Source organism: Apis cerana, linkage group LG1, assembly GCF_029169275.1.
Source record: "Apis cerana isolate GH-2021 linkage group LG1, AcerK_1.0, whole genome shotgun sequence".
Classification (NCBI taxonomy): Eukaryota; Metazoa; Arthropoda; class Insecta; order Hymenoptera; family Apidae; genus Apis; species Apis cerana.
This window is the reverse complement of record NC_083852.1, coordinates 8669725-8694623: the sequence shown is the minus strand read 5'-3', so window position 1 is coordinate 8694623 and position 24899 is coordinate 8669725. Positions and strand designations below refer to the sequence as shown.

At 34.1% G+C, this 24899-nt stretch overlaps 2 protein-coding genes across 3 annotated transcripts in view; one reads left to right on the top strand and one right to left on the bottom strand.

The window, feature by feature from the left end:
* Window positions 1–722: 722 nt before the first annotated feature.
* On the top strand, window positions 723–4584 carry LOC108002556 (uncharacterized; the record flags this gene model as incomplete). Its single annotated transcript, XM_062085759.1, has 3 exons — window positions 723–826; window positions 2101–2215; window positions 4121–4584. Coding segments are annotated over 3 exons (438 nt in total), but the record flags the coding sequence as incomplete, so codon positions are not given.
* A 413-nt stretch (window positions 4585–4997) lies between these two features.
* LOC108002569 (ubiquitin carboxyl-terminal hydrolase 31) overlaps window positions 4998–24899 on the bottom strand; it is a 45488-nt gene continuing 25586 nt past the window's right edge. The window contains exons 1-3 of one of the 2 annotated variants that reach the window (XR_009832021.1): window positions 14745–15429; window positions 5379–8149; window positions 4998–5288 (exon numbers count right to left, since the gene is read on the bottom strand). The gene's annotated coding sequence lies outside the window, so the exon portion shown is untranslated. Of the gene's footprint in view, window positions 5289–5378; window positions 8150–14744; window positions 15430–24899 lie in introns of those variants that run through there. The other variant, XM_017064318.3, reaches the window with a different exon arrangement.

Sequence of the window (24899 nt, the reverse complement as noted above, 5' to 3'; positions counted from 1 at the left end):
TTTAATTAGGTTACCTATCAAATTATAGTTAGAAAAGTATACAAACAACATATTTATATAATAAATAATTGAGTTATTTATAATTTTAATGTAGTATAGATTTTTCTACTTGTTAGAAAAAATATGCAACAAAAATAAGTTTTTAAAAATAATTATATTCTAATTTAGATTGTATCATATCAACAAGCAGATAATATCTTTAAATAATATCTTTCATTTTTTTTTATCTATTTCTCTATCCTTTTATTATATTTTTCTTTTCTTTTATCTAACTATCATATTTGTTAAAATTAGTTAAAATATAAAATAAAAATTAATAAAATTTCAATTGATTTTGATATAAAGAGATTTATATTTTTTATTTAAATTTGAATCTAATATCGTTAAAGATCGATCTCGGACTCGGAAAAATTTCATATTGTCAAAGTAATAAAGATTGAAGAAATAAAATATCTTAATAATAAGAATTGTTTTCTAGGCTCGAGCGATCGATTCATTTCACGATATATTATATCGATATTATTATATGACATCATGTTTCGACAAAGATAAATCATGTTATCATTATCATTTATTTAATTGCTTCTATCATTATTAGTATATTAAACGTCTACATCGGTCAAAGGAAGATGGATTAATGTGACCCGAAAAGCGTGATTCCATATTCCGTTTTACTTCAAAGATATTATATCGCGTGTGCTCGACGCAGCGTCTGACGAAAATTTGATTTTTCTGTCGTGTTACTCAAAGGCCTGCACGCCATGGGGTCAACCACCCTCGTGGTTCGCGTGCCACCCCGTGGAACCTGCTACATCGACCTATGTATGTACATATTGTATTCATTATTTACGCGATATCGATAAACTTCACCTATAATTCTCGACGCGTGATTTCTCGAGAATCGATCCTTGCCGCCATTTCTCAACGTGTAACGGCCATTAATAGCGAAATTTTAACATTGGAAATATTAAGTAATTTTTGCATCGAAATTGTGGACAAGTTTAAAAATAATTTTCTAAAAACAATTAGGAAAATTATTATATTATAAAATAAAAAAATGAATTTTGATTTGTTGTAGATTATTAAATCATATTTTGATGAATTTCGTCTATAATTCTCCATACTTGTGATTTTTCGTGAAAACTAATTCTCTTTGTATTTCAATATTTGCAATATCTATAATAGTTATAATAATTATAAGACTGTTAGATTTATTTTTATTTCGAATATTTGAAATCTTAAAACGGGGAAATGAAAAAAACGGAAAAAATTTAATTGTCAATTAATTAAGTTGTGAAATTAGCTATTAATAACTAATTAATTTATTTAATTATTTTTCAGATTTCAATACAGTTAAATATTATTATTTCAAAAGAAACAATAAATATTAAAAATGGATAGATATTATATCTATTTCGAATATTTCAAACCATGCTTTTGAAAAATAATTGCTAAATTGGTAAAAGCGATGTGAACAAAGGGAATCGAATACAATAGTTTCGAAATGTATAAGGAAGATATTGTCATCTGGTGTTTCATCTTTTTTTTTAATTTATGATTGGAATTCTTTGAAAAAATCTATTTTATTATTTCACTTTATATTTTAGAAAGTTATAAAATTATTCAGAATAAATATTAATTAACATTTCAAGTCAGAAATCAATCAAATATAACATGATCGATGATTGATTGTTATATTTGTAAAAATTTATATCGAAAAATATAAACATCAAAAATAAATCAAATTACAATTGATTTACATTGCTCAGTATATTGTATACATGATTGATATTGTTTGATAAACTTATATTGGAAGTTATTTTACAATTTAATTTTGAAACAAACAAATATTAATATATTATTTAAATTTATAATATCATTTAAAATTATTAAATAAAAAATATAGCATAGAGAAACTATATTCATAAAACTATATTCTGAGATAAATATTATGTGATGTTAAGGAAGAAAAAGCAGAAACGCCACCTCGAAAATTGAGAAACGGAAGTCATGAGCCACAATCATAGGAAGATATCTGGTTCCTCACTTTTGTCGAGAACTTCGCCGACAGTTTGGAGTAGTTGAAAACGAATGAAACAGGGACGCTCGTGTAAATTTATGGAAAATCTTTCTTCCCCTGGTGCGTTTTCCATCCGGCGACGGATACGTTTCTCTTCCAAACAAACTTCGTCTTGCGTCGAACGGAATTTCACTCGTAAGTTTGTTCTACAATCGAACGCACACGATTTTCCTAGAATAATGCAATCTCTTTTTGATAATAATTTTACAATTCTTACTACAAACTTTTACGACAAGAAATCAAAATCCTAAGAAAACAAAGGTTTCTTTCAAATCGATTTCCATTTATTTGTAACTTACCATTTGTAACCAAAAAGTAACTATGTATATTAGTTATATCTAAACAGTTGCAGAATAAGTTCAATGGAAGAGCCACAAGTGCTTAAGACAGACGTTTAATTGTTCTCGTTAAATAGTTTGAGAAACAGGCGAACGAGTGATCGAAATTCGAGGATTGAATCGCGTTTAAACAGGAATTCTCTGTTTACGGAACGTGAACTGAAGACGGTCGTTGCACCTACTGCGACGCAAACTCTAGAATAAATCCGGAAGAGCGCTCAAGATTGAGAGGGAAAAGGAAAGAGAGAGAGAGAGAGAGAGAGAGAGAGAGAGAGAGAGAGAGAGAGGAGAAAGGGTGTGCAAAAAGAGCGGAACTAAAACTTCACGGGACTGAGTTGTCTAGGGGTAGTATGTAAAATCGCAAATGGATTCTCTTTCGAGTCTCGCGAACTTTTGAAAGAGTAAATACGGGCTTACGGCTATCCTCGCATCGTTTCAGAAAACGCGTTACTTCTTTTGTCTTTTACTCGCGTACTCGACACTTTTTACCCTACGTTACAAAACTACCTTCGAATTTGGATGGACGGGTTCGTAAGTGTATTTGGATCAGTGGATCGTTTGTTTCATGTTGCGACATAATGTACATGCTTTGCATTTCACGTTCACACTATTAGTCCACATTCATAGAGGCGTTTTGTGTTCTTTTCATTTTCGACGTCCGTAACAAAACGTGGCTATCGCTCTTGTAAATTTTTCGAATGCATTTATTTTTGTGGCCGGTGAAAAGGAAAAGAGAGACTCGTCTTGGACAATGCTCAGTGGAATTAGTAGGAACATTTGTTGATAATCAGAAAAGCTTGCCATGTTTCTGCTAGATTAAATACGCTTTTTATGTAATTCGAGAAAAAGACTCATTTCATTAGTAAAAATGTTGATTTAGAAATATTTGTTATTTAAAGTGAACTACGTAATTTATTTCATATAGTTGTTAATCTATTAACATTGATTTCTATTAATTTTAGTAAATGTATAGAAAAGAATTATATTTTATTTTAATTATCAAATGTATATATTAAAAGGATTTATATATAGAATAAGGATGGAATAAGAAAAAGAAAGAACGTTTCATGGCGATGAGATTTGACACGCATGAAATTAATTACAGAATCTTTTACGGTTAATCTTGATCGATAATTCTTCTATTTGCACGTACATTAGCTTAAACCTCTATGGTATGGTAATTCTTTAAATTGCGACAGCATAATTAAGTCGTGTCATATTACCTGCTTGTTATGCTAATCTGAAAATAGAATGAACGAAAGAGGGTTACTAGCAGGGTCGTTGTACCCAGGATTTTCTCCGATTTCTTTTAAGACGTTTGTAGTACGTGAGATACCTTTGAAATAAAAAATCCTCTGAACTAAAGTGCAGCGCCTTCCTTTAAAGCAGTCACGCACTTTGGTGCAAAGGTCAATATGTTTTTTTTTCTTATTTCAAAACATAATGGGAATTGCCTATATAACAAAATATATTGTTCAACATATTGTTGAAAAATTTACATAGTATAAGATAATTGATATAAGAAATAAAATATTTAAAAAAATGCATACAGATTATGTCACATTATAAATTTAAAGATTTAAAGAAAGTATAAAAGAGATAAGAGATGATTAATGAACATTCAAATCGAAGATTAGAAAACAAATGACGAAAAATATGACAAAATGCCATTTCATGATTTAATTACCCGGTGCCATTACAGCAGACGCGTCGTGAAATATTTTCAAGCAGCAGAAACAATAGCTGGGGACCCAATTACCAGAGTTCGTGTTGCGTCGAGAGTGCTCAGACAGGCGTTTCCTCAAGGCTTCTCCTTCGTCGACTACCTACCCTACCGACGCATGCAAGAGCAATATGTGTATGCCAGTTAAGTTTCGCACGCTCTCGACATCACCAATATATCTATAGGGTGTTCGGATAAAATAGGTAGAAAATTTAAAAAAATTAATCCAAATATAAAATTATTGTTTAAATTTTCTATTTCGTTATCCTGTATATTTGAATAGAGCAATTATTTGTAATCATTTATAACTCTTTTTTTCTTTTTATTTTTCAGTCCCATATTCAGTTGAATATATTATAATCATTGTCAAATTTAAAAATATTCGAAGCCATGTAAGTAGTCGAAGGTAATTAAGAAAAATAAATATTATGAAACGAAGAATATTCATGTTGTTTTATTTGATTGTACGTATGGCAAAAGTAATTCTATTCATCTTAATTTACGGAAAAGGAGAAAATGATAAAAAAAAAAATAACGTATAAAGTGACATATAAATGGAAATTATGAAAGAACGAAAAGAAAAAAATTAAACAGTTTGAAAGAAAAGAAAAAATTAAATATTCACCGGTTGACTGAAGCAAAAAAGCGGCAATAAAGTGACGGAAAGAAGAGTAGAAGGGTAGGGAGGAATAACAGACAAAAGAGGAAGCGAAGAAAAACTGGATAAGAGATACGACACGAGGAAAACCATTTTCTTTAAAAAAGATTGAAAGTGAAGGAAAAAATACGATTAATGACAAATTAAAACCTATTCTATATGCAATAAAAGCGTAATTCATCGATATAAACATCTTCATTAACCAGCAAATATTTATTTGAGAATATTATATAAATCACTTTTATTCGTTCAATCTTTTTTTAATGATTTAAATTAAATTAAAAAAAAAAAACATTCATTTAAATAAACATATACGTACGTTATTAACACATTATGCACATCAATTACTTTGCAAAATGTCGAAACTCGTAAAACTTGACCCAAATCGAGATGAAAGATTATAAAAATTTCATGTTCGTGAGCACTCGTGTAATATTAACGTTCCCGAAACACGTGCTATTTTCTCCTCTTGGTTTCGTTAGCCTGCACCTGCCGGTACAATAATTGGAGGAAGCACATTCGTGTTTTCAAATGAAAAAAAAAAAAAAAAGAAAAAAGAAAAAAGAAAGAAGAACAAACTTGCTGAGCACCGCTGCGCAAACTGCTTTCCAGACGTCTCGAAAACGAACGACAATCGAATTGCTCGAAAGCAACGAGATATTCGTCTTGATTCCATAGTAATAAGTTGCAGTGCCCTCGACATCTGCAACGAAAGATGTTGTGCCAGGCGATCGTGCTTCTTGTCGAGAACTACGAGGAGCACGATACTTTTGGAGTGGGGTAAGTAGTAGATGGTGGAAAGAGAGAATAGCATACGTTTGCAGCGATGGGGAAAGACTAATATCGAAACGTGAAATACCGATATTGTTTCACTATGATCGATATTTATTGAGATTAAAATATCGCTACGATATATTATCAACACATAAAAATATTATCTTTATTTATTCATTGTATTATTAATTGAATGCAATTTTAATCTGAGTAATAGTTTTAAACTTCTCACAATGTTGATGTTTATGTTAATAATTTGAACAAAAATTTTATTAATTTATATTGGCTCCGTTTGTTTTGTGCTCTTCATTCAATGATATAGAAGTTGATAAAAAAAATAGAAATACTTGTTTTATTCTTAAAGATTTTAAAAGATCTTGAAACATATAATGCTATAAAATAATTAAACTTGATTGAAATACATTAAATGGATAGCCAATGTTTATTTTTAATCGTGGAAATTTTTAAAAAAGCACGAAGACAGAATAATAACGGAATAATTGGATAATTAACTTCGAAATATCGCGTTAGCTGTGTTTAAACATTATTCGAAGTGTCTTGAGCCCATCACTAGTTAGCGGTCTGACGTTTCGAGCCCGTTAAAGCCCACACGTTGCCTCAGGCGTATTATACGAAAGCCTTTGTGCATTGTTTGAGCTTTCCCGGTCATTGTGCTTTCCACTTACACACAGCTTGGATTCTCGTGCACTCGTAGCATCCAGCTGCGTTTGTCCTCGTCCTTTTCCTCCTCATTTCTCATCCCTTTCTCTATCTTTCTTTATCTTGCTTCTCTCTTTTTGTTTATCCTTCTTTCTCATTCCCTTCCACTTCGCTACGGAGTATCGTATGATTCTCATCTCGATATAGCAATTTTTGCCGTCTTTTGGACAACCGTCTGGACAGGATCAGAAACTGAGAACATTTTGACAAAAGGGAGTACACCGTTTCATTTGGATACTCATTCTTTGGGCCAAGTCACCGTGATTCCTACTGTTTTCGTCGAACAAAAAAAAAAAATAAAAAATAACAAACTAAATGGAAATACCATTTCAAATGATTCTCACGAACATGTTTAATTCTGCAAAAGAATACTATCTCTTTTTGTCGAACGATGTGAGAAGGTTAGGTGATTCGTTCTCGATTCGTGCACGTGTGTGATAATCAATAAAATACGCGGGGAAGAGAGAGAGGAAATAAGAGAGGAAAAAAAAGTTCGATGAATCGAGAATCGAACACCGTGTAATTTCATCCGAGTTCCGGCTTGGATGTCACAGCTCCGGCCTCAGTCAGTTAATTAGTGGAATTTGAAAGACAATTTTTTACAAATAGCACGAGACACGATATGTTTTCATATGACTATAAATTTTATATTAATTAATTTTCGAGATAAAAGATTAAATTAATACGATTCGTCAAATTTGATGTCTTCGCGCATATATTCTGTTCGAAATCAAAAAAACTTTTAAAACGCACCGTAAAACGATTATTCTAATTAACGAATAATCCTGTTAAAACAGTATTTCGCGAGATAAAAAATATAATTTTGCTCGCAGTGTTAATTTTGGAATACAAATTTTAGGATTTCTATTAAATCTTACGTAACTTTTGATTACAAAAGCAGTTTTTAAATTCCATTATTTTAAAATAACTCAAAATTTTTGTTACGATATGGAATTGAAAGAATGATTAAAAAAATATTCAAATTCAGCAAAACAACATTCCCATTTATTTGAGAAACGAGTCCAACGCGTACAATCTATTCAACGAATGCTCGGTTTGGAAAGCATTGCCAAAGAATCTCTTCTTCCTTCGGGAGGCAGTATCGAGAGACATTTTACGGGAAATCAACGAGAATGCTTTGTACGTTGGCCAAAAAGGAATCGAGCCGGAATTGCTTCCAGATATTGACGTAACTAGCAGAATTCAGTGAATTGCTATCACGATCCTGTTAATCGAACGACATGCGATTTATTCCGCTGACCCAGCTAAAGCTTACACGCGCGACATGGACACGATTCGCGCATTGTTAGTCATCGAAAAATTGATGAAAACCAATAAAATCGCGGCTGTATACATTGCTTTTGTATTAATGAAACATATTTTCAGATTCGAGTAGTTAAAACGATATTTTTTAAACTTTGTTAATTTTCATCAGTTGATGCAAAAATTTCTTACATGCTTTATCTTTATTTTATTTTCTCTTTTCATCCGATATTTTTATGAATTCTTTTAATATCGTTTCGCAATCAAACTCGTAAATTTCACTTCTAATAAACTATAAACTTCGATATAATAGGATTCATTATATAATTAAATCTTAATTTCCTTTGTTTACAATATTGTAAAACAAAAAGGAATGTTATATACCTCGAGATAGATTTCAGAATGTGGATTAAAGGTGTTGTTGACCGAGTGGAGAGAGACGTTGAGGTGCGGCAGGCCGTGGAAGACCTTAGCGAGCTGCGGTACCGTGTACTGTTCGGGAAGCTGCTGACCGCCCGCCATTTTGGAGAACCCTTGTCTGCCGAAAACCCCGTTGAAGAGCTTCTCCTACTCGTCAAGACATGCTACGAGACCTGGAACAGCAACAACGGGTTAAGAATTGCTCCCGGGTTTTTCTTCCTCCAAGATTTCGTGACATTACGCGTACCAGGAGAAAGAAAATAAACATCTTCGTTTCTTTCTTTACTCTTTTTGAATAATAATATTCATATTAATATCTCAGAATATTTTAGATAGAAAAGAAATAAAATCAAATTTTAAAAATAAAAAGAATCAAACAAACAAAATTTCTCACGTTTCAATATTTCAATCTCCTTATAAAGATACGTTAAAAAAAGTATCGTGTCCTTTGTCGCGTTCCTTGGACAGCGGAAAAGAGAGGAAAAAAGAGAGTGGCCTGTGATGGATCAGCAAATCAAGTGAGAAAATCGATTCTCCACGAAAGAAAGAAACCTGTTATATTTAGAGCGGGCCGATTATCCGATTTGGCGTGTAATTAAACCGGTAACCACCGTGCAAAAAGGAGGATCCAATTCTGTCTGGATATCGTTTAGTTTTCGAATCGAATCGAATCGAGTCGAATCGAATGAAGGCACAGATCGAATCGTGCCCTCGACGCGGTTTAATCTTTGTCAGATACGTCGACGTCGTCCGATGATGTGCTCTCTTTATCCACCCTCTCGCCCCCGCACTCTTTGTCACTCCTTCGAAACGCTTTGCCAGGCCTGATTCAATTACGCTCGAAGCGCCGTTGTGGAAGCAACGAGCGCTTAATTAATGAAATCTGTGCCAGCTGCTCCATTCCGCTCTCGTCGACGACGATACCCGACAAGAACATGTGCCTCTTCCGGAAGTATCTCGAGATTCTTTTTAACGAATTATTACCCCTCCCCGGCGGCTATATTCGAATGGAATCACCGAGGATCTCCCCACCGGACATCGGTTACCTCCTTTTGTCTACCTCCGCGAGACATTTCTTCCGTTTGCTTTTCGTCTTTGTGCGAAGAATGTGGATTTTTAATAGCCAAATCAAATTTTTATGAACGTGGATAGAGAAATGGAGGTTAAATATTAGAGATTTGCTTCGTATTTAAATATTATAACGAGTACTTTGGACATTTTGCGTGTCATTTCGTAGGTTTGTACATCTGTTGTATCTGTCGTTTAATTATTATAATATGTTATTATTGATTAACTTCTCTGATTATTTATGGGAATATTGAGTATAGTTCGAATTTTGGTGTTTTTAAAAAAATAATTGGGATATTTTTCTATTTTTAACGAGCTTTAAATAGTTTATATTTTTCGAAGCTTTATGTCTATTAGCATATTCCATTTACAGCATTTATTTCAAGAGTAAATATCTTTCTCAAGTACACAACTGTTGATCAACCCTCTAAATCTCATACATATTTCCCGAACATAGAATACCACTCTCATAAAATGAATTTATCATAAACAGTGGGTGTCACGAGTCACTTGAAATTGTTTGTCTTACCAAAATTAAAGACCGGTTTAATAATAATAATATCCCACCAACTCAATAGAGCACTATAATATATATCTTGTTACACGTTGCATCTACGTCGATAAGAAAATGTGAAAATTTGACATTATAACGAGGCAAAGATCGTAAACTCGAGAGATTGAAATTGGAAGTACGCACAATGGGGGAGAAATCTTTGATTACACAGCATCCTATATGCGTGGCGCTTGATTTACATAACCGCCGGGTTCTATTCCTCCGTTCCATCCCTCTTTCGATCGCCACACCCACGCGTATACACCCTGTCGAATTATACGTGTCGAATTCAACTGGTGAAACACAATTTTCCAAAGCGATGTGCCGCGAAATTTTGCAGTTGAGATGAAAAGAAACAGATCTTCCACGACGATCTTTCCACTTGTGTTCCGTGGAAGGATAAATTCGAACGGCAAATGGAATATTAACATATCAAGTGGCGTAGAAAATTGATGATTTCCGGCAATATCTCGGATACAGGTCGACCAGCTCTGCAACTGGAATCTTTAAGTTGCACGACGTCGTCGATTGCAATCTTCTCATCTCGTTTTCCTTCTCCTCGTTCCAGTGAAATATAACAGGATATGATCGTTTGAAGCAGAGAAAGTTGTTTTTTTTCTCTCTCTCTAACGTGTATCAGAAGATTACACAAAATGTTCTGATAATCGAGGAGGAAGATTCGAAGAACGTGTTGTTTAAAAAAAATTAGAACCTTCCACGGCTCGGAATTGAATCTATTCAATGTGCACGATATAAATTGATCTCTTTTCTTCGTTGCACGCCGTCATCAATTGTGTCGAGCTCTTCCTACTTTCACCGTCTTTCTTCCCTTCCTTGTTTTAGAAACGAATAGAAGAACGATTGATCTAAAATTTTATTAATATTCCCGGAGACGATTGGATATCGATCTTGATCATAACTTATTTAACGATCATACATCGGTCTTTTCTATTACGTGAAATTTCTCATGTCGTTTAGTAATTAAAAGACACTTACTTTAATATCTACTTTTAACTTATTAAAAAGATAGAAATTTTGATATGTAAATATTTTAATCAGAAATGTAAAGTAAAATAAATAGATAATTTCAACATTAGAACCATTCTTCTAAATAAAAATTTTTAAAAAATCAAATCATATTTCTTCTATGTTTTGGTAATACAATTACAAGAGGATAATTATTCCAAAATAATCTTTTGTAACCAATTATAACATACTCTCCGGATTACAAAATAATCTCTTATCAAATTAAAGATTTTTCAATAATTACGAATATCTAAGAATTCTCTTTAAATTTAACCAAAAAAAAAAAAAAAAAAAATTTATATTTCCTAAGTTTAGAATTTTATTTACCGAAATCGTGACGACAATTTTAAACAATCTTATATTGACACGATTAAGGATCAAACAAATTTTCTGAAAAATACATTATCCAACCAAGAAGTATCCTCCGTTTCGTTGAAACGATCGGACCTTACTTTGCATTCCAGGTCACAGCTCTTTGTCGTGGTCGTCGTTTGGAATTATAAACACAAGCCCGCAGAGAGGAGTGGGCTTTTTATACGAAACGGAGGAAAAAACGACGGAGGTAAGAGCAGAGGGAAGTTTGGTCCATTCTTGAACTTCCTCAGACCCGCCTCAGAACACCGTGGGAAAAGATCAGCTGCCGCATGCCGGCTTTAAACTACATTACACCTGGTCGCTCTCCGGACACAATGTCGGCCATTCCAGCCTTTTCTCGAGCCACGTCCTCGCCTCCGTGTTATTTCGATATTTTCGACGGTTTATCCGTATGAATACCGCGAGATAATACCTCCCTCCCCTCCTTCCTTCGCGAATTGAATATTTTATCGAACATTAGATTGAAGGACTGGCATTATTCCCAAAAGGAATTAAGGATAATAGTCAAATTGACTAAGTTGATATCTCGTGCATCGATATCCACGAGACAGAGTTAGTCATGGAAGTTAATAACGATGAAAAATGAAAATCTCAGCGAAGAAAATCGCGCGAAAAATAAATATTCTTCGAAAAGCTTGGGTGCACAGCTTCACTTTCACTAAATAGAACGATAGGTAAGGGTGAAAAATGTTGGGTATAACTTGCTCGAGGGAAACGGTATATACGTTGCACCAGGTCTTTATTGTGCGAGGTTGCTCTTTCGTGGTTCCCATACGCCACCAGAGGCAACCAGCTGCTCGAGTATAAAATTCTTCGGATCCGTCAGAGGTTGGATCGGCGGCGGGAGACAAGTGCACTCGTTCTCAGGTGGCCGCGCATTCCGCCGAGATAGCGGCGGCACGCTGTTTGAATAACTTTGGCCAAACTATTCGCGCGGCCATTTCTCCTCCGCGGATAATTATTCGAACGGATTCCATCGAGAGCCGAGAGTGATCCGGGAGCGGAGTTTAATGTTGCAAGGTCGCCGGCTGCTCGTTCCACGATTCTGACGCACGAAGAGATCGTACGATTTTCCAACGGAGGGACATGCCTTTTGGGTGACGAGGAAGGCCGAGTTTGCGTCGCAATTTTTCGCGAGGAAAGCACGGCCGAAGCCGTGGAAGTCCTTGAGTTTATGCACGCGGTGTGTGCATGGAGAGTATCCGGGGATCTATCGAGGAAGAATTATACGAATCGTCGTGAAATAAGATCAAGTCGAGTAGAAAGGATATTATATTATTATATTTACGAATTGAATTATCTTCTAATTGAGAGATAGTGAAATGCTCCAACTATGCGATAAAAGATTTTGAAACGCTTGAAGAATTTTAAATACGTTACTTGAGGTTTGTGTTATCTCGGCCAGCTTAGAAAGAGAGAAGAAAAAAAAGTGATCCGAATTAGAATCGTGTTGCGTGAACGTGGTGCATATGGTGATTAGATTAGAAACACGTGTTCATTTGATTAAGAGCAATTTAAATTTAAACAACCTTGATAACCTTCTGTGCTTAAGTCTAATAGATACAACAAATACTTTACAAATTCAACGATTTGAGTAAATGTTTTTTTTTTTTTCCCCTCCTATACAAATATTGCGATAAAACGTGATTGTCACTTGAAATTTCAAAGATATTTACAGAGGTTGATTAACTCTAGACACCTTACAACATCTCGACAAATATTGTCGTGTGCAATGGCGCCTAGCTCTCAAGATATTACTTACATATACATATATCTATTCACAGGAGAAGATTGACTCATGTCTCCGCATTAACAATCACGAGATCTCTATCTCTTCAATCATATATTCAATTCATCATTGATGATCTATGTATACGAGGTATTTCAAATGATGCACACTGTTAAATTTAAAAATTATTCTACACGTGAGAACAAATGAAAAGCACCGTATTTCTCTAAAGATAATTTTATTACCGAATTTTGAATTAATTCATTTTTAAAAAATTTCTAAAACAAAAAAAAGAAATTCTTAACAAAAAGATTCTTATTCTCTTTTCTCTTATTTCTGCGCTTAAAATTATTGCCACTTTTCCCACCCAATAACGCACCGTGGATTTGAAAATTCGACACGACTCGAAACCCGAAAAATCGCGGATTAAAATACGCGTACGCGTGTACTTTATATACATACGCGATACAAATAGCTCGAAGGATCACGGAACGTTTCTAACTTTCCACACTCTCTCTGCATCTTTCATCCACCAGCCACGAAGGTTAAACACATCGTAGGAAACCATTCGTGTACACGTTGCATTAACAAACAAGCCCAAAATTGTTGCAGGAATCACCTGAGCTCCGCTGGGAGGGAAGCCAACGCGATGTACAACTGGATTAAGCTCATCGGGGGTACAATGGTGATTAACATTTACGAGCCGTGTTCCAACCGGCCCACCAAAAGAGTCGCGCATCATCATCGTTTATGTGTGATACCACGCGACAGAAACTAGACTACCGTTCCGTTCCAGTCATTCCTGTCCTCCTGGAGCAAAGCTTACTGTAGCAATTAATCCAAGAGATCTATTACGTTATATCGTTCGCGGGGGAAAGCCATCCTGGATGGAACGTTATTGGATCCTGATTCCGGTTAATTGCCCTCCGGGGGTTGAAACGTTTTTTACGGGCATGTTTTGGAGTGGATTGAATTTGGAGATATGCGGAGTTGACGAGGGATCTGCATGAAAAAATAAGGCGAAAATGTAGAGCGTTATTTCAGGAAATCGATTTATTTTGAAATGAAACTTCCGTCGTAATGTATAAAAATATGTTATACTCTATTTATTCTTCTCCCTATGAATTGTGCATAGGTTGTAATGTATTCGTGTTCGATGTGTTCGAGGAGGATCGATTCTAAAGCGAACGGAAAAGTTTGGTACGGCAAAGATGATTAGAAGATTTTTATAAGATTAGAAGAATTATTTTTCAAGGTTTTGACATTATCTTGCCTCGATAAACTTAATGTTTAGAAGATTTTCAAGAAACGTTGAATGATGATCCATTAAGATAAAATTATTGAAATGGATTAAATTTCGTGCGAGAATTCTCGAGGAGAAATTTCAGAAATGAAATAAGCTATGAAAATGGTAGAAACGGGTAGAAAAAAACGAGGTGGATTGAATATCAGGGAATAATTAAAATTTCTTATTTCCACAGTAGTGCGGGCAAACGATTTCGCGGTTATCAGGATTATCTTATCAGGAGGGAATGCTTTTTACTACGTTTCGCGTACTGTTGCACTGTATGGTATTTCTTGAAACCTTTTCGCCTGCATATTTTAAATTCCATATCGATCCACGGTATTATTCGCGTGAATAATAAATAAAACGTGTACTTTACATGTTGCTCCACGATAAAAATTATAATAATTAAAAAGTTACATTTGCCTTACTTCCGTAAGTACATATTTCCGTAATGTTACGTAACACTTTCGCGGTAATTTCACTAAAAAAAATTAGAAAACCACAAATGTTTTTTCATCAAAATAAAAACATTGAATTTCAATATAAATCGTTCAATTTCCACTTAATTAACTTAGATATATACGTATATCACACTATCATCATTACTATCATTTTACAAAATTTTTAATATTTTTTTTATTATTTTTTTTTTCAAAAATAATCAAAATTTCATTGAAACGAACACTCTCTAAATATAAAACAAATAAATAAAATAAAATAAAAACTTACTTTGAATGAATAAATAGAAAATCAATTATATCTACACATAGATATAGATATAACGAAGATAATCTCGATTTTTATAATGTTTTTATTGCCATGAATACTCCGTGGTATATACTTATTCACGACCGGAATTGCACTAAGAAAATTCTGAATACGACGACGATAGATATATATAATAGATATATCATGACTCATAAACCGATTTCGCACGATGCCTCGATAATTCATCGCGAAATTTGTTTAAACAAGCTGAATAATTTCGTATAATCGTTCTGAATACACGAATAACAATACGTATACAATTCGAGCATAAATGCGAACGTGCGTAAAATCAAAATGGCGAGCGGAGTCACGATTAATTATTTCACCTATGTAATTTCCATGGCGATCATTGTCAGATAATCGCGATTCTTCCTCTAAAATGCTGTATTATTCGAGACATTCCTCTGTGAAAAGAAGAGAATCGTTAAAAATTAAACGAATCCCCGAGAGATTCGTAACAGTTGAACCTTTTAAGAATTCATCGATTCGAATAAAGATTCCATTCATTTTTTTTTTCTTTTTTTTTATAGTACTTTGATAATTATGAAAGATAACGGTGCACGAGCACAAGTAGTTTGTATTTTTATCTATCGACGTAGATCTCTTAGAAACAATCATTTTTACCTGGAATTCGTGCAATTTTAATTTTTTTTTTTAATTCATTCTCGTTGGAAGATATATATATATATATATATATATATATATATATCGAAAAAGGCTTCCTAAAAATAGTCGTAATTAAGCGTCAATTCTTCTGAAAATTACAGTTATTACCACGAGAGAAAAGAAAAGATGGAGTTGAAAAATCTAGCTTATTCACTGGGAAAAAGAGATACAACTTGTCAAATATTTCCTATCGAAATTACAGTTGCTTTCCACGTTTTCTAAAGTTTTTAAACTTTCGAGAAACGTTCGATTTTTAAAAATTACTTCTATTTGGATAGATATTCGAGATTAAAGAATATTAAAATATCTATAAATATCTTCAGAGCGAGATATTTGCGTTGTAAAAATTTCAAGAATATCTGAGGTTTAAAGATTCTAAAATATTTATTGAGAAATGATATTCGTGCTTTAAATTATTCAGGATATCAATTCGAAGGATTTTCAATTTTTTAAAATACGAAAGATGTCTATTAAATTGTACGAGCAATCGTTTGAGATGCGATTGAAGGAATATTGTAAAACGAAATTCTATCTCGGTTATTATTCGAATTATCCAAGAAGAAGGAATCGAATAATTAGGGCATGATAAGCGACGAAAATTAGCTAGCTAGTACCAGGAACACTTCAGGAACAAGTTTGGTATAGAGGATATAGTGGATTAAATCGAGGAAGAACTTTCCTTTGAATCCTGTTCTAAGTAAAGTGAAACTTTCGAAGACGTGGAACGAAACGGAAATGTAATTTGAAACTTGAGGAGGTTCAACCCTGTCAGACTACTTCCATGACCACCCTTATAAAAACTAAACGTTTTTGGTTCTCCAACAATATGTAAAAACAACATAAAGAAAAAAACGATTGTTCTAAAAAAATTGTTTTTCAATTATATTTCATTCTTGATTTCTTCACTGCTATCTCTTAATTATCAAACTGAATATCATTGATTATTTGAACATATCTGAAAATATTTAAAATTTTGAGATGGTATTTAAAAATGATTAATTTATTCTTTATAATGCATTTTCTCTTATGTAATAGCTCATATTAATCGATTATAATAAAGAATTTGTTTAATTAATTTTTCTATTTAACAAAGGAATATCTAAAACTGAGAACGCCTGAGAAGCCATAATCAAAAACAAGCCATGATACAAAAACAAAAATATCTTACCCTCATTACACATACTCACAATAATATCCTAAAACTAATCATTACTTTCCATTAGATAATGAATAATTAATTAAATGACAATCATATCTTATAAAAACGTTGCAATCAATATTAACATCGAATAACATGCACCACAATTTTATTCTCATTTTATCCATACTCCAAACTTTCAAGTCGTTCCAAGCTTCTCTCTCAAAAGCTGTTGAGGAAGCTTTCTTGGTCGTTTAATGTCGCGACTATAAAAAAGAAATCATGGATTATCATGAGTCGTTTAAAGACACGTTCAACCTGTTCCTTGTGTTTTCGTTATCCGAATATAAAGCGGACAGTTATTAACGTTAAAAGCTCGTTGCAAATGAAGCTCGACAGCGAGGTACGACGAGCTATCGATAGTCATCTTCCACGAAATTGCAACGAAACTTTTCCACGTTCTGAGACAATGAGAAAACTTTCTCGAATTGACTTCTCTCTCTCTCTCTCCTCTGATCTTTTTCCTTGTTACCTCCCTCTTGTTTTCTTTTTTCTTTTCATTCTCCCTTCTCTCTCTCTCTTTTTGGAAAGTAGAGATGGAGGCAAGTGATCGCGACGTAGACAGAGCATCGGATATTCGAAATTTCCGTGAAAAGTTTTGCGCGCATGAATTACCGAGCTGAACCGACGGATGCTGATCGCTCGTTATCATGCATGCAACGCCCGTTGAATTTTAACGTGCTCGAAACGAGAATCCGACGAAAAAGTTTGATTAAGTCCGCGGGTAAGGTGATTCGTTTGTTTTCCAAACTTGGCCCGATTCGCTTTAAATTTCTAACTTCGGATTTACTTTAGATTTGTATTTTGTATTTCGTATATATATTATTAATTTTGTACAAACAGGTGGTGGGATAATGGTACAAAAAGATGAATTAATTTGAATTTTCTTTCAGTTGGAGTATATAATTATTTCTCAGTGTGTTAAATAATGCAAGTTTGTCCGTGTAACGTAATTTTATTTCTAATATGCAGATATAATGTTTAAATAGTAAAATTGTTTAATTAATTCGCAATTAATCACACGTCACCAGCAGCCAACATGGCGTTGCTGGCAACATTTCACTACCAACACGTTAAATTTTCAAACAGAAAATCTATTTAATGTTCTCAACTAATAATCGAGTCTAAATTACGTTATTATAATATGTATTAATGTTTCGAATAATTAATATTCAGTAGAAGTTAAAATTCGTTTGCAATTCTTCAATAATACTTTATATAAAATAATGGAAAAAATCAATAAATAATCATCTATATCGTAAATGTTATTGTAAATTTATAATTAATATTTTTAAAGGATAATTATCACCGGTATATCACGTTACATTGTATTACAATATGCAACGGATAAAGTAACACAGAAGATACAAGAATAATATAACAATTTTCATATATGCACAAATATATTCATTATTTGATAACTATGAATAATATTAAAAATCATATACATGCCAATTTGTTCGTTAACAACAATAACAACGTCATCTCTAATTAATTTATTAAATTAAATCATTTGTAACGAATACAAAATCGGTGAAGTCGGATGCGAGGTGAATCATCGTTTTAACACGCCACAGATTGTTCACTGCTCGATCAACCGATTGCATTTAAACTTCCTGAATATTTCCGGCCGATGGGTGTTCGTTAAAGATTCATTTAACAGATAGCATACAACTGGAGAGCTTACATCGAAACGGTTGACCCGTGTGCGCAAGATCCAATCTTGGTAAAATTTTCCAAAAAGAGATATAATGACGTCAGGTGAAATCGGTCGAAAAGAGCGATTATATTCGTCTTTACTTACGAATCTGCATTCAAAAATAGAAGTGAAGAATAGAAAGAAATTAATATTCGATATCTGAGAAAAGGAAATTCCTTTTTAAAAGGATGATTTATCAAAGAGTTTAAATTCTTATTGTGAGATAGGTACAAAAGATATTTTACTCGCGATGATTTTAATTGTAAGTCACACGAATATAGTAATTCGGAATGGAAAGAATTTAATATTGGATGAATTATATCCCAACATTATTTAGAGTCTGAAAGAAATTGTGTTCTTTTTGAAAATCTGAAAGTTTAACATCTTAAGATGATAAAAATTTCCTATGAATTTTTCCAAATTTTATCATTCTTTGTGCACTTTCAAAAAATATTTAAAATTATTAAGATTGATTTAAACGATCTAATTGTTAAATATTTTATCTACGAATCACACAAATACAGAAACTCTAATTTATAATAACTTTACATCGAAATTTAAAAATATTAAACCATTTTATCTCTCGAGAATCTGATTCATCCTATGAATTACAATGAAATCGTTCAATCGACGCCCTCGCAATCTCTATTCACATTTGTCCAGAACTCTAAACACCTGGCACAATGAACACCACTTATTGTTCCACCAAAAGTAATTATACCGACTCCCTTAGAGTTTCGAGCTCGTGTAGCTCGTAAGTTAGGAATCAAGTTCATTGCAAACGCCACGATTGCTAATGCCACGTCAACGATGGCAACAATCGATTTATCTTACGCGATTATACTTTTCAATGGATCGTCGATTATGCAATCTTGTGCCGGTACTTGGAACAAAGATTTCAGGGACAAATTAAGACGCGCATATCCAATTGTTCAACGCGTGTATCATTGAATGGAATTAAACAGCGTGAATATATTTCCGACACAATGAATGCCAAGCAACTTTATTGCGTTAGCTTCTCTTTTATTAAGTAGCGTGGCAAGTATGATTCTGGAAATGGAATGATTAAGACAGAGATTAGTCGTTGAATTTATTTTCCCTGATGTATAGCATACTGAGTGATTCAATGTCTCCATTGAAACACGTAAAATAAAAAAAATATAAACACGTAAATATACGTAATCTAGTATTTTTTTTTTTTTTAGGTGAATTTTAATAAAATTTTACACGTAATTTCATGTATTCATCTTGTTTATTTGCATAATCAAAATGATTGAAAATAAGATGATTAATAATCATGAAATATCGTGAAAAGGCTTAAAATGGATCATCCTTTGAAATGAAAAAGGGAATGAATTTTTTTTTTTAACGCAGAGGAAACTGATTCACGCATTCGTTAATGTATGATTCATGATACAGAGAAAGAGGATGATATTTGTAGATAAGCTTTCTTTTTTTGCTGGAATCTTCTCAGAAGAGATAAATTTGAAGATGATTAGATGATATCTACTTTCATACGCCACGTATAAAAGAAACTTCTATTAATCTTCGTATTCGAATCGATTCAATTTTTCTCCAACTTTTCCTCATTTTCTGTTCATTTTTTCATAAATAAGAAGAAAAAGTTCGCCGCTGTTATACTCGCAAATTTACATTATCTTCATTCACTTTTCCCATTCAAAGTTTTCGATCATCGCTTCCGTTTTACGAGGCTTCCGTTTTCTATCCCTTCCAGCCTTCCTCCACGGACAAAAGCGACAATTTTCTTCCACGTCTTCTCTGCACACGGATAGCTTTTACGAGCAAATGCACAGTTTACGATGGCGCGCGGAATTATTGCATTTTTCTCCTCGTCCATGCCTCTCGTGCCTTTTTTTCTCTCGTTTTATCATTTCTAAAGAAATGCTTTATTCGCGATGAAATTGCATCGAGAGCCTTCCAAGAAAAGTATTTTACGATCAGCCATGACAACATTTACGATGGACAGAATCGTAGACACCGAGTCAACCAACTATGTTGTTTCGAATTTCTATATTTCGCGTAAAATTCTGTTCCGCTCCAACCCGTGCCATTAACCATCGGTATTGCTATTATTTTTTTTTCCCCCCCTCTTCCTCTTTTCCCTATTTTTCTCTTTCTTTCTTTTTTTCGAACAGAGAGCTTTTAAAATACGAGAGCAGGAAAAAGTCTAGAAGCAGCGACGTAGAAAAAGAAGGAAAAATTTGCATCCCTTGTGTTTCGGGAGGTAAAACATTTTTTACGGGGCAAGTTGGTTCGGTTGTCGACAGCTTGAAACGTTGAAAAACGGTGGCCTGGCTATTCACGGGCTTGGATGGAACGGCGACGAACTATGAGCCCACGAGGAAGAGGATTACGGGAAAAGGCTGTGTTGGACGACAAAATTTGAAACGACCGCGTTCAAGCGGCCCGGATAATTCGAATTAAGGGGGCTACTTGCACTTTCCATGGCACGGTGTCGTAAAACGTTTGCAAGATATCGATAAAGATCACGGGATGGAATTTATTGGGAAGGGAATTTTAACGTGGAATTTTTGATTCCTAACTTTTCCTTCCTTATCCCACTTGTTATAATTATTCGCTTCCATCGATTGATACGCTATGTTTAAGATTGTTCGATAATTATATTAATCAAATTCTTTGATACAATTATAAAACGACAAGTCTAATATGACCATTATTATTATCTATAAAATTTCGATAATCGAATATCATGCATGAAAAATCTCGAATCGGGGACAGTCTGTCATCTGTCAATGCGAGTCGAGCGATCGATTTCTTTTTTTTGTACGCATTGTCGAAGAGATCTGTATGACCAAACTGCATTGTGCTAAAGCCCTCAATATGCGTCACAACGGGGAACGAGGTGCATACGAATCTCGAAAACCACGTTCCCAATGCGTTAAGCACAAGAAAGCGTCAAATAGGTCATGCTTCGTTATCTTTCTTTCGCTCGTGTCCCCAATTCTCTCCATCCACACGGAATATCAAATCGAAACGATGCGAAGAACCAACGACAAGAAGTTATCGTCAAAAAAAAAGAATAAAAAAAAATCCTGCCTTTGTACCTCCGTGTATTGTGTCCTCGATAATCTAAAAAATTTCCCTTGGTGCGTATTCAGGACGGTTTTTTCGGTAAGCGAATATTTCCGGAGCGCAAGTTCACCGTCGATTTTGAATGAATCATGAAGAGTGTAATTCGTAGCCGAATGTACAGCGTGTTTCAAAACGATGTACCGGGCGATAAGAAGCAAAAATGTGTCGAAAGATTTTCACAATTTTCGAATTTAGATCAAATATTATTCTATATAAAATTTGTCCATTTTTATGAAAATAATTCACTCCGATCGATTTTACATTTTACGTTAGATGAAAAGCTTCCAAATTCGATTTACTCAAAAAAAAAAAAAAGAAAGAAATCTTGAAAAGACATTCCTCTTTTCTCTACACCTCTTGAACCACATACCCTGAGTCACCCTGTACACGACGAAACAGCGCATACGTCACTCGATCCAACAATGTCAGCAATACGTCGAAGAGGAAACGGTGGAGCGATAGGTGAAGAGGGAGAACGAGCGAGGTATATAACCGAGAGGATAGAGTGTCGGAGGAGCGAGCGAGGGAAAGAGAGAGCGCAACGACTTCCGCCGATCGATTTCTGCGCTCTCGCGGTTAACTCCCGCGTGCTCCTTTATGCCACGCCTTCCCCCCATATCTCGCTTCGGTTATCGACTATTTAATCCCGATCGATCGAGATCCTGTACACCCGATAACCGATCATCCCTCCTGTCCTACATTGATACTCGATCGCTCCTGCACAGCGCCGATTAATCGACGTGAAATTGATATCCCAGCTCCCTATAACCTTCCGATTGTTCCGTGACACCCGTTTTCGGGCTTTCGAATTAATTGGTTGCGGTTTCCTCCTGAAGTTTGACAGTTTTAAGATACAGCGATAAGCTGTAATACCGGTGTATCTCGGACACCGTGATCCGATATCGCGGTTCCCGCTGTATCTGCACGGTTGATTCGGTTGGGGATATATTTTGGTACGTTGCTTCTTTTTTTTTTTTAAGGAGATTTGAATTTTAAGAGCTGAAGAGTCGAGTTTCGTTATTAAAATTAGGTAGAAAATATATCGCGTTATAAAAAGATGTATATATATATACGCGGGTTCCGGGCGTGTTACGAAGAGGTATAATGGCGAAAGATAAAGAGAGTTTGTTACGAAGCGGGAAAAAATCTAAGCTTGAAATGATCTTAATAATGATAATAACCGAGAAGAAAGTTTATGCGGGTTTTACTATGTAATATTTTCTTACTTTGTTACCAACGGAAATAATTCAGACTTCCATTAGAAGAGAAACACACAGCTACGCTCTATATGCGAACACTTGGTACTTAAGCGTGAATAACGTATCAACGAAGCTATTAAGCTATTGAAAAAGTAACGAGAGAATATTCAATGTTTTCAAACGAAATACTATTCAATGGAATTGATGGAAAATTTACGTATATTAATTATACGTGATTGATACATCATTAAGAAAGAAAGAAAAAGAGAAGAGAATCAAATGCATTGAAACATTTCTTTCACAGATTAATTATTAAACGTACAAATTATCAGCAGAAAGAAAATAAATTTCTGCGTAATATTTAACAATAGGAAAAGAAAAAAAATATGAAGAAAATATTTCCTTTAAAATCGTCACCGCATTCAGATATGTCGAAATAATAATAATAATAATAATACGATATGTCTCTCATTACTGAATCGCGATTGTTCCACACGCCAATCGATTCTTCTTCCGTCTCTGCGAGCCGGAAACTCGAAAGGGAAATATACGGGGCCCGCGATCGAAAGAAGGCGCGGCGATAAGGAGGTCGTTTGATAAAAGTGTACGCTTCCAGTGAAACGAAATTACGGGGACAGAGAATGGAAATGGAGGAAAGGGAAAACTTGCCGCGACGCTATTATCCGCGTTACAGAGTTAAACCGCACCCGTCGCCTGTTACAAAGATTCAAAAACGTCGATGCTCCGCGGCGAAACTCCCTTTGAATTTCTCCCTTTCTCGTATTCCTTCGAGCCAGTGAAACGACACCAAGAAAAATTCCACAAGTAAATAATTCCTTCCGGAGTAGACATTTTCGATTAAAGATATTTGAATTTGAATCGACGAAAGAATAAAAATCAAACGTTTTGTACATTAAAATTTTCCCAAACGCTTTCCTAAAGTTCTATAATCTGTAAAATAATTTTGCGATCTTTGTCTTACACGTAAAGAAAGTTAAGAAAATTATCGACCGACTTTTCGGATAATTAACGAAAGGATCGCTCTGATACGTTTTGTAAAGTGATTATATTAAAATGGATATGTTAAAAGTGACAGTGTATCCTCTAAAAAATTTTAAAACTCGTAGGTTGGGAGTCACTGTTCTATTGGACGACTATTGATTTAACTGATTCAATATCTCGAATCATTTCATGCTATTCGATCGATGCTATTCGCGCGTCTGTGATTTATAAAATTTATTCAATTGGAAATTGAATTGACTTTAAAGAAGACTTTCCTCGAAATTAAAATACATTTGTAAAATGATATTTTTAATATCATACCGATTTCGAGTATTTTAAAATTTATTACAATACCGAGTATGTATAAAATTTTATAAAATTTGTGTTTCATCATTCAGTTTATGTATAATAAAATGGTATAATATATCTCGTTCCAAAAATCAAGCTTTAAATTTCAAATTCTTTTTTTCAACAATTTCATTAATAATAATTCGCGATTCTTTCAAATATCAAGTATTACGCGAGCGTTCATTTTTCCTATTCCCTTGGCAAGATGGAACGAGGAGAAAGAAAAGGAAAAGGAAGGAAATCACGAAGCGCGACGCAAACACTGTTTAAATCTTCAAAGGCGCTTCTCTATTTCGGCGAAAGAATAAGTCTACTCGGGATCTCTTTCAGTTCTTCATATTATCCTGGCTCTGCTGTCGGGCTTCGAGGAACCAATAATGTCGTTCAAGGAATGATTACGGAATGCAAATACCGAATCGAGTTCCTCAATGGGAATGCGACTCGGTTCCTGGAGGCCAAATATCGATTAAAATCTTCGAACCTCCGAAACAATGGATCAATACGACGTAGATCGATCGTTGAATTTTATTTTTATGCTAAATAGAACACCGAGCTCCGTTCCTACGAGCGAAATTTTAATATTTATCTTCAATTCATTAAGTTCAACCAGTTGTATTTCTCCTACATTGATCTTCTAATATAGATGATATGGTATTTTATGGTTTAAAAGTTTCGATAGCGAATTGAATTCTTCGGGAAGATATTAGAAAATTATATCAAAGATATCATGGATTCAATTTTTCATCTCACTTTCTACTTAATGCACGCCGCTCCAAATTGTCCCTTTTATCATCCCGAAAAGCGTTCCATGAAATTCCAAATAGGCAATCGGGGGCACTGATGCATTACCAAGTAATCATTTTCCAATTTTACCCGCCATAAATTCGAAA